This window comes from Mirounga angustirostris, unplaced genomic scaffold (assembly GCF_029215605.1).
Source record: "Mirounga angustirostris isolate CCGP_5_RB_7025 unplaced genomic scaffold, mMirAng1.0.hap1 SCAF_4, whole genome shotgun sequence".
NCBI lineage: Eukaryota > Metazoa > Chordata > Mammalia > Carnivora > Phocidae > Mirounga > Mirounga angustirostris.
The window spans coordinates 182,541,398-182,555,893 of record NW_026991712.1 but is presented as its reverse complement, the minus strand read 5'-3'; the positions used below and the strand labels follow the sequence as shown (position 1 = coordinate 182,555,893).

General features: G+C 46.7%; 1 protein-coding gene across 1 annotated transcript; it reads right to left on the bottom strand.

Annotated features, from left to right (window-relative positions):
- Positions 1-5,305: 5,305 nt before the first annotated feature.
- DFFA (DNA fragmentation factor subunit alpha) lies at positions 5,306-13,217 on the bottom strand. Its single transcript, XM_045898723.3, has 6 exons — positions 13,019-13,217; positions 11,154-11,315; positions 9,517-9,659; positions 7,199-7,388; positions 6,831-6,982; positions 5,306-6,092 (listed from the first exon to the last, which is right to left on the bottom strand). The coding sequence occupies exons 1-6, from the start codon at positions 13,140-13,142 to the stop codon at positions 5,880-5,882; spliced, it is 984 nt and encodes a 327-aa protein (XP_045754679.1). The 5' UTR covers positions 13,143-13,217; the 3' UTR covers positions 5,306-5,879.
- Between the last annotated feature and the right edge of the window lie 1,279 nt (positions 13,218-14,496).

The following is a 14,496-nucleotide window of genomic DNA, read 5'->3' as shown; positions in this document are numbered from 1 at the left end:
TTTCATTAGTAGGTTAATTTTAATTTGTTACAGTTCTTTCATGGATCAGAGCTTCTACATTTGCATTGTGAAGAACGAAGTCTGTTTAAAGGCCTTATTTCAAACCAAATACAGAGCAGGGCTGCTGTCGAGCCTGGGCCTGCTTACCTCAACTTTTTAAATTTAATTTTATTTTTTAAGATTTTATTTATTTATTTGACAGAGACACAGCGAGAGAGGGAACACAAGCAAGGGGAGTGGAAGAGGGAGAAGCTGGCTTCCCTGTGAGCAGAGAGCCTGATGCGGGGCTCGATTCCAGGACCCTGAGATCAGGACCTGAGCTGAAGGCAGACGCTTAATGAATGAGCCACCCAGGTGCCCCCTTGCCTCAACTTCTAATTCAAGACTTTCAGGATCGCAGGAACCAGACTTTGTTCCGTGACAGATGCATATATGTAATTTTTTAATAAAGATTTTATTTATTTAAGACAGAGATAGAGATAGAGCGCATGGACAAGCAGGGGGAGTGGCAGGCAGAAGGAGAAGCAGGCTCCCCCCTGAGCAGGGAGCCCGATGCGGGGCTCGATCCCAGAACTCCAGGATCACAACATGAGCCAAGGGCAGATGCTTAACGAACTGAGCCACCCAAGTGCCTCCACATGCATATATGATTTGATATATTTTCCCATTCCCCAAGAATTTCCACAGAAGGGACAATGAGTGATGGCTACACAGGAGGGGAGTTCCTTTTTCTGTAATACAGGGCCGAGCAGCTGTCAAGCCCCATGCAGACCAGGATTTGGGGTTGCTCCAGTGAAATGAGGAGTGAACAAATCACTCAGTTTCAAAACCCTAATCAAATCTTTAGTTCTCTCCCATAGCACCAATATCCTTGCCTGATTCCGCATATTGTTTATGGCTCTTGAATGCCAGACTCTGAAGAATACTTCAGGGTGAAGGTGTTTAGATGCTAAACTTTAAAGTTCAGAGATTCATACCTGGAGTTATGGGAAGTTTCTGAGGGTCAGGCCAAATATGGGGAAAACTGGCAAAGGCTGGCTGGAGGAGCATTGTAATCTCTTCTCGGGATACCAGGGGAGAAGGCGCGGAGTATGACTGCTGACCGTTCCGTTCTGTTTTCTGCAGAGCTGAGCTCAGATCCATAATTACTAGCTGAGTAAAGTATAATGTGTTGGAGGACCTTAATAGCATCCAAATTTCCAGACACAGCAGCTTGAAGAGACCAGTAATTGGGTCAGTGCACTGGTGCAAGATGCCGGCCTGGAAGGCCAGCTAACCTTCAGAACTTTGTCTTTTAAGATTTTCCTAGAAGAAAAGCATGCCCCTTGTTTTTCAGTTTCTTTTTTTTTTTTTAAAGATTTTATTTATTTATTTGACAGACAAAGATAGCGAGAGAGGGAACATAAGCAGGGGGAGCGGAAGAGGGAGAAGCAGGCTTCCCACTGAGCAGGGAGCCCGATGCGGGGCTCGATCCCAGGACCCTGGGACCATGACCTGAGCCGAAGGCAGATGCTTAACCAACTGAGCCACCCAGGCGCCCCTCAATTGGGGTCATACATACACAGTCCTTAGGATTGGGGACTTACAACTTTGAACTAAGTAATATCTGAAGGATAATGAGGCTATGCTAATGAGACTGGCAGGAAATCTGTCACGTCTAAGTTTACCTGAGTTCAGGGGGCTGAATAGAATGTTAACTGGCATCAACTGCAGGGTAGACTAGGTTAATATGCTCATGATGAATACATTAGGGTGAAATGGGTATATTAGGGTAATTTTCTACCATCAGGTTTTGGGTAGACTTTTCTCAAAGTATACCTTTCTGTAGTTCAATATAGACAAGTGTGTAGATGTGGTCATCGGCACCAGGACAACTTGTAATTCATTCTTGTGCATTTCTTTTTTTAAAGATTTATTAATTTATTTGAGAGAGAGGGAAGCACACAGGAGCAGGGGGAGGGGCAGAGGGGGAGAGAGAATCTCAAGCAGACTCCACGCAGTGTGCAGAGCCCGAGGTAGGGCTTGATCCCACAACCCTGAGATCATGACTTGAACTGAAATCAAGAGTCGGACGGACGTTCAACTGACTGAGCCACCCAGGCGCCACTCTTGCATTTATTTCTAATATTTGGCACCAGAATGGATCCTTAACTACTGGGGAAGAATTGAGTGTGACATAAACATTCGACAGAAATCCTTCATGGTATTCATATTTCAGGACTGTTGGCAAACCATTCTAGGCTTTAGGAAACTCAGAGCAGTAGGCTCATGGGAGACACTTAAAGACCTTGATTTAACAGCACCTGCTGAAGGGATCACCCACATCTTAGTAGCAGCTTCCTCAGTAGAGCTATGGATTCCATTTTTTAAAAGTTTATTTAAATAATCTCTACACCCAATGTGGGACTCCAACTCTTGAGATCAAGAGTCACATGCTCTTCCAACTGAGGCATCCAGGAGCCCCTAGGTTCCGTTTTGAACAAATCAGACGAGGAAGACTCAGGTAGGTATTAAAAAGAAGGAAATTTTTGGTGTTTAGACGAGAAAGGAAAAGGCAAAGGGCAGCTGGGCTACCCACTATTTCTAGCTTGTCATAACCCTAATAAAAGTAACGCTAATTTATCTTTTCCACTTATAATTAGTTAAGTGTTCAAAAATGTAGGTGCTTGTCTTATTAAAATAATTATAACTGGGGAAAAGCTAGATTTTTATTTTATTTATTTTATTTTTATTTTTTTAAAGATTTTATTTATTTATTTGACAGAGAGAGACACAGCGAGAGAGGAAATACAAGCAGGGGGAGTGGGAGAGGGAGAAGCAGGCTTCCCACTGAGCAGGGAGCCCGATGCGGGGCTCGATCCCAGGACCCTGGGACCATGACCTGAGCCGAAGGCAGACGCTTAACGACTGAGCCACCCAGGCGCCCCGAAAAGCTAGATTTTTAGTGATAGTTCTTGGAACATGGTATTGGGAAATATTGAGGAAAATCCAGTATCTATTCATTAAGCTGTTGGTTCACTTCCTTGTAATTGCCAAGTGTGTTTTTTTTAAAAAAGATTTCATTTTCAGGTAATCCCTACACCCAGCACAGGGGTTGAACTCACAACCCTGAGATCCAGAGTCCCATGTTCTCTACCAAAGGAGCCAGCCGGGCGCCCCTGCAAAGTGTGTTCTGATGTAGTTTGAGCAAACCGTGAACTCTGAGGTTCTGCAATCTGAAAATTCAATGCATTTCCTGGGAACGAGTCTATCTCCCTCGTTGGAGGCCTTCCAGCAGGACGGAGGACCCCACTGTCAGAGGACTCAGGCAGTGGCTGGGTGTTCAGAACACATCACTTACAAAGTCCTTAAACACTTCAGGTAATACAAGACACAGCAAGATAATTAAAGGCAAAATGTTACAAATAAAATAGAATGGAGAAAAAACCCTGAAGGCCAAAAGAAAAAATTGAGTGGATGGCTAAGAAATAAAACAGCTAAGCAATCTGGTTAGAAAAGTCACATTAATCATTTTTGTAATTAATGCAGGTTTTCTTTTCCCAGACTACTATTATTTTATCCCTTTCTCTCTGGAAAATGAAAAACCCATTAGTTTTTTTTCCTTTTGCTTTTCCCCAGAAATTAAAGGTTGGTAAGTGGTAATTAGCACAGCTCCTGTCAAAGCCAATTGCCTAATGGGGACCGACATTTGACTTGAGTTGAAAGAATGGAATATGGCTAATGCGGAGTTCATTAGTCCCAGCTGCTTCCTTTGACATTCTTTTCTCCTACCGTAAGAACAGGCTGCCCTGCTCACTCTCTCCTATTTTTAGCCATATTGCTGTGCTGCTACGTTTCTATTCTGGAAGGCCTGGAGGCACAGTGGCTCAGGGAAGGTAAATGGCACCAGGGGCAATATAATGTGTTTGCAGCCTCACGTGTCACGCATTTTGGGCCCAAGTCTGCAGACTAACGTCTTTGTCTCGTAGACCCATAGATAGGGGCCTCATACAGCTCTGTCTCTGCCCGCCACCCCCCCCCCCCACCCAGGGGAGATAAGGGAAACGGCTCTCCTGCCTGGGCTAGGTACTGGCCTCCTCCTCGGACTCTACATTTAACCCTTTCATCCATGGGCTTGGCTCCCTCCAAGCCCACAGTACTTTCTCCATTATTCTATGCAGCCAAGATGTTTGGTGGATCAGTTTCTAGTAGAGCATACCAACACCAACACCCAGGCCAGCCAACTAAAGCCCTCCGGTGTAACTGACAGACATAATTCGAGACAGTATTTTTAATTCAGTAGGGCAAAGATGGAGATGTTGATAGAACTGGTGAGTAGAGGTACCATTCTGTTTCTGGAATCCAGGCTTCCTTTACCACTGGGCTAACTGTACAGTGTTCACGGGGCTATTTGCTTCTCTTATACCACCAGCACTGTGCCTGCAGCAAGAAATCTTTCGGCAATTATGCTGTAGACACAGGAGGTCTTGTCCAGTTTGAGTTGACTCTAACTTATTATGTTGGTGTAACAAAACCAGTGATCTGGATGTAGAAGGAAGAGTGTGTGGACCAAAGAGAAAACACACGTAAGTGGGAAGATCACTGGGAACCCGGGTGGCTCAGTCAGTTAAGCTTCTGCCTTCGGCTCAGGTCATGATCCTGGGGTTCTGGGATTGAGCCCCACATTGGGCTCCCTGACTGGCAGGGAGTCTGCTTTTCCCTCTGCCCCTCTTCCCCGCTTGTGCACGTGCTCTCTCTCTAATAAACAAAAAAACCTTTAAAAAAATAAGTGGGGAGAGCATTGGAATTAGAACCAGCATCCTGGCCCTCCAATAAGCCTTGTGACATGGGGCAAATCTCTGCACCTCGCTGAGCACAGCTTCACTCATGTGTGTGAGATGACAAGCCACACCCTGGCCAGCTCACTCAGTTTTGTGAGGCTCCAGGATGGGAAGTGCTAGCCCAGAACAGACTGCAACCTGCTAGAAAAATCCCCACCTGGCATTAGTGCCCCTGCAGGGGCATTCTGAAAGTGTGTGGGGATGTTTTCAGTTGTCTCGGGGCCTGCAGACTGCCATTGTCATTGAACGCGTAGGGGGAGGCGGGGGATGCCAGTCCTTCCTGCCGTGTACAGGATGATTCTGCATAATGAAGAATCGGCCCATATCCTGCAATCCTGCATGGCTTTTGAATGTCACGCTGGACATTCATCTGGATGAAAATCTGTTCCAAATAAGAGCACAAAACCCAAAGACCAAGTTTGTACAGAAACACGAAGTGTATAAACCAGAAGGCTCTGCTTTGCACCCAGAGACTCACAGTCATATCACATGGAGATCAATTTAATGACCTTTCATCCCCCCTGCTGATAAAACATATTAGAAAACTGGAAACAGTCTCACAGTGGTAACAGATATAATTTCACAATTAGAAATGGCGAATTACACTCTCCATATGTCCCTGTGGTCTGCAAACTTAATATGCGCCTTTACACAAACCAAAAAACTCATTAACTTGAGACACAAGTTTGTGGCCATACATCAACTCTGTTCTATCACCTTCTCAACCATCATTTGTGTTTAAAAGTCTGCAGTTCTGGCTTCAGAACAAGGATAGTGAGTCTGAAATGCGACAATTTCTTTTCACTGTCCTTGACAATTTCTTTCAAACAGAGAACCTAAGAAGGTGTCATCAGAAGAGGCGGGGTACTGTTAATGCAGCCTCGTCATTCAAGACCGGTGGAAGGGCTCTTCTGGAAGGGACAGGAGGCTGGTCTCCCAGCCTGTTCCGGGAGAACATGCTGTAAGGCAGGGAGGCCAGTAGGAAGGCCACAGCTCAGGGAATTAGGCTGACGGTATTTACTGCGAATAAGAACAAGGTTGTAGGCTTTCCAGCGGCGGCTATGTGGGCTCTTGTTTGGCTCGCTTGGGCTCCCGCGGTTCTCCGGACAGTGAGCTCCTCCTTGCTGACACGCTCCGGAGAGAACTCAGGCTCTGCACCTGCTGGAGACGCAGGCTGAGCTCCTGGTGACAGGCCTGCTGCAGCGTTTCTGTCTTCTTTAGGCCCCAGCTCAAGGCAATAGCGAGCGCTTTGGGGTCTTCCTTGGTGACCATCTGCGGCAAGAATAAGAACCACTGAGAACCACGACCTCTGCTCTCCTCACCTGCTGCTCTCAGGCTCCTGGGGGTTTCTTTAGCGGAGCAGGGCCAGGCAGTACCAGCTTATGTTATGTCCTGGCGCTGAAATGCCAGAGTTCTTTCGCATTCAGCGGCCACGGGCCTTTCCTTACCCTCCAATACCGCCAGGAAAGGACCTCTGGAAAGTCAAGTCCTCCACTTACAGGAAATGTAGCCCAGCCCAAGTCAACAGGTTTCCTCCCTCCCAGTGACACTGGGGAGGTGCTTTGGACAGGGACAAAGATGAAGAATGAGAAGTGGCGCCCACTCTGATGGATTCTGCATCAGGCTTCTGGTTCCCTGGCCATGGAGCCAGCAGGAGAGGACCCGCTCAGGCGTGCCTTTCACCATGATCGTGTATGTGCCTCACTGACTACGGCTCTTCCTCAAGGGCTGACAGAACCAGAAGCTTGAGGCCTGCCTTGCCTCCCTGTCAGGTTTTGCTCGTTCTATAACCTGCTGTGCCCCAGAGAATGATGTTTGACGATCTGAGGGGGTGCACCCCGTTTTGTTCAAGCCGTTTTGATATAGATTAAATGAGATGTTTTGCATATAAGAGGCAAGTGGGCAGCTGTGAGTCAGGGTCTGCAGAGGTGAAAAGCACTCTCGCACGCGCCTCCGCAGGGCAACACTGGGAGTGGCTCGTGCAGCTCAGGGTCCCTGGGTCTTGCCCACCTCCAAATCCCGACTAGACAGACTCAGCTCTGGGGCCGGCTTCTCCTTCAGCGCAGTAAGGACCTGGCCGGTGAGGGTGATTTCGGAGGTGCTCTCGCGGTTACTCCCCGCGTCCACTGCATCCATCTTGTCACTGAAGCTGGCACTGGCCTCTGCAAAGCGGACGTGAGATGGAGATGGCCCTCGCTGTGTGCATACCGCCGCACACACAGCCCTCCGTCAGGCAGGACGGAATTGTGTGATCTCAAGACTCCATCAGCTGCGGCTCCCCCCTTGTTTGATCCCATTATGAACCATGGTTCTCTCCCCAGGAAAGGCTCTCCAGGCCCTCGGCCCTCAGGGTGACTCCCCTGGCCAGTGAGTCCTACCTTGCTGCTTTGACAAGATGCTGCCCTCCTTCTCCAAAGCCTGGAGGTAAAGCTCCAAGAGCTGCTTGGACTGACGGGCTTCCTCCCTCTGGTCAAGTACCTGCTGGAGGGTGTTCTGGAGCCCCTGCACCGTGACGCAACTCTGGCATAGTTCCTGAGCCAGGTCTGAACATGGAACGTCAATGAGCACCTAACAAGCAAATGCAGACTTTAACAAACCTAAAAATCTTTCAAAACACAATGGCCCTGACCCGTCCATGGCAGGCTCCCTCCTCCCTTCAGCAATCCCTGTCCTTGCCGCCTCTAGGGAACCTGCCCATGTTTGCCCACTATGCTTCTGGGAATTTATTCTATGGACAAGCATGTGTGTGAGATGACATTGATCTAAGTTTTTTGTTGCACTGTCCGGACCAGCAGGACTGATGTCAACCCAAAGATCCACCAGTGAGGGAGCAACTCCTTAAGTAAGTCATGGTACCCACACAAAAGGGAATACTATGCAGTAGTAAAAAAGAACAAGTCTTTTATATACTGATCTAGACTACTCTCCAAGTATTTTTTTATAAAAGATTTATTTATTTATTTTAGAGAGAGAGAGAGCACACGTGTGCACATGAGCGGTGGTGGGGGGCAGAGAGGGAGGGAGAAAGAATCTCCATCAGCCTCCCTGTGAGCATGGAGCCTGTAGCAGGCTCAATCTCACGACCCTGAGATCACGACCTGAGCCAAAATCAGGAGTCAGAGGCTTGACCAACTGAGCGATCCAGGCAAATATTTCTTTAAAAAAGAGTAGATATGCTTCCATTTGTGTAATATAGGGGAGGAGAAAATATATTTGTATTTGCTGGTATATAAAATTTAGAATGGGAATTTGAGAGATTGGTTATCTCTGGGAAGGGAAACCTGGTGGCTAGGTGCAGAAGTCGGATTTTTCATGTATATCCTCTCCCCTCCTCAAAAAGCTTTATGGAGATAAAATTCACACACCACATGATTCACTCATATGAAGTGTACACCTAGGTGGGTGTAGTTCATTCGCAGAGTTGTGCAGTCATCGCCACGATCCAGTTTAGAACATCTTCACCGCCCCGAAAAGAACTGTACCTATTAGCAGTTACTCCCTATTTCTTCTCAAAGTTCCCCCAACCCCAGCCCTAGGCAGCCACTCACCTACCTTCTATCTCTATGGATTTGCCTATTCTGGCCACTTCATATAAATGTAACAAAAAAAGCCGTGGCCTTTCACGTCTGGCTTCTCTCACTTGGCACAGTATTTTGAAGGCTTATCTATGTCACAGTGTGTGTTAATCCTTCATTCCTTTTAAGGGCTGAATAATATTCCACTGTGTGGATAGACCACGTTTTATTTACCCATTCATCAGTTCATGGATGTTTGGGTTGGTTTCACTTTTTGGCTACCAGGATATCTTTCTATACCTCTCAGATTTTGAGCCATGTGAACGTATTCCTATTATTCAAATATATAAGTTTAAAAATTACCAAAAAGCCACCTCCTTGAAGGGGCCTCCCTTGACCTCCCAACCTAGACTACTAGCCCTGCCATTCTCGGCACACTGCCCCACCTGCTGCCCATCTAAGAAGCTCCCCTCCATCAGAATTCTGTGTCTGGCTTGCTCACCACCGTACCCGCTGGACAGAACCCTGCCAGGCACAGGGCAGGGGCTCAAGAAATATTTTTTGGAATTAACACATACTATTTTTATCCCAATTTTTATCCCAATTTTACTGGACAGGAAACGTAGGCAAACTGGCTACATCTGACGGGCTCAAAGTCATATCGATGGAGCTGGGATTTAATTCGGCTCCTCCCGATTCCACATTCTTCGGCACTACATCCTTAACAACCCCCCATCCCCCCACCCCCACCTCCCCAGTGGGCCTAAATAGGTCTAGGTGGGGCCTAGGCATCTGTATTTTCTTTCCTTTTTTTAGAGATTTTATTTATTTGAGAGAGCAAGAGAGCAGGGGGAGGAGCAGAGGGAGAGAGAGAATCTCAAGCAGATCCCATGCTGAACACAGAGCCTGATTCAGGGCTCGATCTCACCACCCCGAGATCATGACCTGGCCAAAATCAAGAGTCAGACACTTAACTGACTGCATCCCCCAGGCGCCCCTGGGCATCTGTATTTTCTACTCTAGGTGCGAGAATTAGAAAATGAAAGAGTCTTGGTTGTCACCAAAGCATGGTTAGAAAATTAAGAAATAATGAAATTATTGTGGCAAGACACATGAAAACTAAGGGGCTGGGGGCGGCAGAGGCCAGATGAGCGCGGCTGTGGGTTGTGGAGGGGGCTTACCTGGAGGTCTTCTTCGGACAGGAGGATGATGCTGGATAGATCTTCTTTCAGCTGCCTGGCCACATTCTTCCACTTCAGCCCCGACCCACTGTCTGTTTCATCCACATCAAAGGACTCTTGGGTAATCCAAGCTGTACCTCCATCTGACATGAGGAGAAGCAGCCAGTCACAGGGTAACCTGAGGTGCTGTGTTCACCTCCTCCTCTAACACACAGGCCTTGGACTGGCCATTTAGGATAATTTCAGTGGTGAAGGAAGAGCCTTTCCTCAGGGATTCATGAGGAAGCCAATCCTCATCTAGGACCTACATTTTCCCTTCTCTTCCACCCTCGATTTATTTCTGTGTGAAACTGCTCTGTAACCTTCTTACAGACAAAAGCCACTTTATTTTTTTAATTTTTAAAATTTTTAAGGTTTTATTTATTTGAGAGAGAGAACGAGATAGAGCGAGCATGAGGGGGGGAGGGTCAGAGGGAGAAGCAGACTCCCTGCTGAGCAGGGAGCCCGATGCGGGACTCGATCCCGGGACTCCAGGATCATGACCTGAGCCGAAGGCAGTCGCTTAACCAACTGAGCCACCCAGGCGCCCAAGAAAGAAGCCACTTTAAACCTGATGCATGGTCATGCACACCCAGGATCCTACCACACTTCCCTTTAGGTGAGTTGTTGTGTCTCTGTGTTCCATTTCTGTATACAAAAACATTCATTGTCACCAGCACTTCTCCTGTGCTTGGGGATTCGTCTTATCCTTGACTGGAGGAGCTGTTGCCACTGTTTGCTGTCCCTGTACTTTGGAGTACAAAGGTGGCTGGTAGAGGTACTGCTGAAGGGTGAATTCCTCAATTTAGTGGCATGGGAACTGTCTTCAATGGGGACACTTTTTTATTTTTTAGCCTTTGGTCCTTGCTCATCCATATTAGTTCCCTTTGTATCTCCAGTAATGATGATGGTGTAACATTTACTGAGCCCTTTCTGTGCGTCAGGCAAGATCTAAATGCTTTTTATCAGTGGTTCTCAACTGGGAGTGATTTTGCCTCCCCTTAGAAGACATTTGACAATGTCTGGAGGCATTTTTGGTTGTCACAACTGGGGTAAAGAGGTGCTACTGGCATCTAGTGGGCAAAGGCTGAGGTTGCTGCTAAATATCCTGCAATGGATGGGACAGCCCCCACAACAAAGAATTCTCCAGCACGAAATGTCAATAGTATTGTCAAGAAACCCTGATTTGATATATATTATGTCCTATCAGCCTTACAACATCCTAGGAGAGAAAGGTACTATAATTATTACCTCAGTAAGGTGCTAAGAAGTTAGGTAACTTGCCTAAGGTCACATGGCTAGTAAATGATAGTCTGGAGTGAAACCAGGCAGCTTGACTCTGCCTGTGGCACTGATCTCTCTGTCATGCTGCATTTTAGTTACTGTTGGTCTGTGAGTTATTTGAGAACTGGACCCGCGTCTCATTCATCTTTACCCGAAGACTCAGCATCACGCCTTGGCATGCAGAAGGTGCTCAGTAAATGTTGGGTACATAGATGCTGAAGCAGACAAACGGTGACCAGGACCTGTGTGGTAAAATGAATCATGGTGGATGCTGTATCGCATAGATTACTTTATATGTGGCCAGAGTTTCTTACCTGAATTGCTGTATGTCCACTTCTCATTACTGGCCAACACTACAAACTTAGTGTTAGAAGGTAGGCACAGGAAGTAATCGTCATCATCCACGATGGTGCCATCCTCTGCTAGGACCAGGGTGACTGGTGTCAGGGACTTATCAATGGCCAGAATGTCACAGGCTGAGAGGAATAAAATATTTGGCAGTTGACAAATATCCATAAGGAAATTACATCTGTCCCTGTACCCACTATATATATGCTCCCAGAGCATAGCAGAATTTCTGGTAGTTAACAGTAACTACGATAACAACTCCAACTACTAGCACTAATATACCACTTCCCACATGCCTGGTACTAAGTACCTTTTGTATACATTATTCCCCTAAAAATCCTATAAGGTTTGTACAATTGTTATTCCCATTTTACAGATGTCAAACCCAAGGCTCAGGGAGGTTAAGTAACTTGTCCAAAGTCACACAGTAAGTGTCAGAGCTGAGATTTAAACCCTGACTCCTGAAAAACTTTCCTCCAGCTGCTCTACCTCCACATTAGAAGGCCCTTGCATCTTTACTTGGATGAAAAACAAACCAAAGTCTGATTTGATTCCTTGTGAACAAGCAGTCTTTCATTCATTTACTCAGTGGTCATCTTAAATTCTCCTGTGCCAAATGTTGAAAGAAAGAAAGAAAAGCAAGAAAAGAATAGGACAGAAAAAAGGAGATGCTTTGTGTTCTTTGAAGCATCGTTCTCTGCAGCCTTTCTAACCTATAGGAAGGCACAAGAGAAGCAAAAGTTTGTATTGGTAGCCTTCTCATCTTTATTGTCAAAGGGCAAAAGTCTTGTCCAGGGCAGATCTGTACTGTCCCATTTAGTGATGACAAAGCCTAAAATGCGAATGGGATGAGAGTGAGCAGCAAAGTAGCCACAAGACTAGGTATATGGTTGGGCAATGTTATCCAGCACCCAAATAGAACAGCAAGCCTTCCAAAGGCTGAGCTCCAGAGAACATAAACACTTACACAAGCTTCTGTGCCAAGTGCATCCAGCCGACGCACTCAAGGGGAACTAAAACTTAAGTACCCTAATGCCAAGGGAAAATATGTGAATGTTGATATGGCAAAAACGATCTCACTAAAGCATTTATAATGTTTGGGCTGCTCCTGAGTCTCTGAAAGATTTCTGTCTGGTATCTTTTGGGTCTTGGTGACTCTGAGAGGAAGCACTGAACCCTGACACCCCCTTTGACTACCCCGGGACCGCTCCGCTCACACTTTAACCAGTAGAACTTCCGTGGATAAACAATTTATTGCTACCGGCTCATAATACTTGGAAGTCATGTAAATATATCATCTGCTTTGAGAGTCCCAACAATCCTGTAAAGCAGGGCTGGAAATATTATACCCATTTTGCCGATGAGAAAACTGAGGGTCGCGGGCTGCTTAAGTGCAAGTGGGGCCGCGACTCTGAGCTCTGGTCACTCACAGCACCTGCTCCTTGTCTGGAACTCCAGAATGGTCGGCTCCCTCTTCGCTGCACAAGTGCCTGGGAGAACTGACGGTGAAAAGGCGCTCCCACCCGGCCGGGGGCTCAGCCGGGGGCGCCGGTATCACCGTACGGAGCCCGGGCGGCTGGGTCTGGTCCAAGGTCAGTGATTTTAGGCGAGACACCTAAGTCGAGTCGGTCTTAATTTGCGTATTGATTCCCGTCTACCTTCCCACCATTAGGAGCCTCACACGAGATAATCGCTATGCCCACGTCGGTTATTTCCGTCCCAAGTCGCTCCTGCTGACCCCACCTCGCCCCTGCCAGACATCCTCACCCGGCCCGGCTCCCCGCAGCCCCGGCCCGGGCCCCCACAGCCTCCGCCCGCGTCCCGTGCCCACCCTTGCTCCTCAGCTGCTCGAGGCAGGAGGCCGCCACGCCATGCTGCTCGCGGCTGTGGTTGCGGCGCAGCAGACACGGCTTCAGAGCCTCGGTCTCAGTCTCGGCCTCCCCGACCACCTCCATCCTCTTCACGGTGGGACTCCGGGAAATCAGGGAGGCTCAGCGCGGCCCCCTCCCCCCACCCACGGCGTGCCGGGAGATGTAGTTCTCTTTGTGGCAAATCACGCGTGGGACCAAGGCACGCCGGGAGTTGTAGTTCTGGTTGCCGCTAATCACGGATGGCTCCGGGGGCATGCCGGGAGCTGTAGTGTCTGGGTTCGAAGCCGACTTCGTTATGTTGCTCAATACGGCCCAGGGGGGTGTTTTTCTACTTTGTATTTAGGAGTTTCAGTAGCGGGATCAAAATGAGGTCAATAGGGATTTATTTTGCATTATGAAAGACACGCATATACACTCCCTTGGGTTTTTAGAGCACTCTTGTTTACATATATAGATGCATAATATTAATACTTAGATGAAACAGTCTGTCATTGTACTGTATTAATTTGTTTTCCCTCTCCAAACTGAAAAGATCTGTAAGATGTCCCAAACCTCAGGATAATCTGAAGGAAGTCAATTTTAAAAATTGATGAGTGTAGTTTTCAGTCCTGCTGAAAATGTAACAGAGAAGCATAAGATACTCGCACATTTCCACCAGTTCGATTCCCTGCTTTAACTGTGCAAATTGGGTTGGGATCCCGGAACAAAATGCTTACATAACTAGATTAAACATTAAGGTCTCAAAGAAATCAGAGGGGAAAGGGAAAATGCGAACAACATCACTGTTTGAGATTGTCCAGATGCTGCTTGGCAATAAATTCATCTTTGTTCTAATACTGCTACCTACCCCTTCGGAAAAAATTTAACATTAAAATAATAAGAAGAAAATCAAAATGGTTCCTCGCTTAAAAGGTGAGGGCATATTATGTAAACGAGAAATAGCCCATATTCATACAGTCTCTTTCGTATTTCTTTTTATAAGAAAATAAGATATTATCTCATAAGAAAAGGGTAGGCATTTAAAACTGTTTGGTAGGGGGAATTGTTACTTGAGGCAACCCTTTCGAATACTCCATGATCAATCAAAACCCAACTGCAATACAAACTGACCGGTAGTTCTAATACATGCAATCATTTCGTGTAATTTTATACTTAGCTTAAAATCTAACAACTCAACTACTGTAAAGTAAGAATGTGGAAGCCTCTCCAATAAAGCCCCGTTCAGTGTCCTCCTAATAGATCTGCAAACCGTTTCAGACTCTTATCTCCAAGATGCTGTAATTGTGTGTGCAGGAGGTGAGTCTTGGATCTTTTTATTTCTAGCGACTACCAAAGTGCCTGGCAAATAGTAGGTACTCAACAAATGGTACTGAACTGAACCATTAATTAATTAATTTCCAAGTTTCTTCCCATTCATTTATTAAAGACTTAGCGAGTC

Excerpts from the sequence above, each read along its gene's own strand:
- DFFA (XM_045898723.3), bottom strand. The coding sequence starts at position 13,142 with ATGGAGGTGGTCGGGGAGGCCGAGACTGAGACCGAGGCTCTGAAGCCG. Across the intron at positions 7,389-9,516 it reads TGTCCGAAGAAGACCTCCAG|GTGCTCATTGACGTTCCATG; the intron begins GTAAGCCCCCTC and ends TTTGCTTGTTAG. Across the intron at positions 6,983-7,198 it reads CATCTTGTCAAAGCAGCAAG|AGGCCAGTGCCAGCTTCAGT; the intron begins GTAGGACTCACT and ends TCCGCTTTGCAG.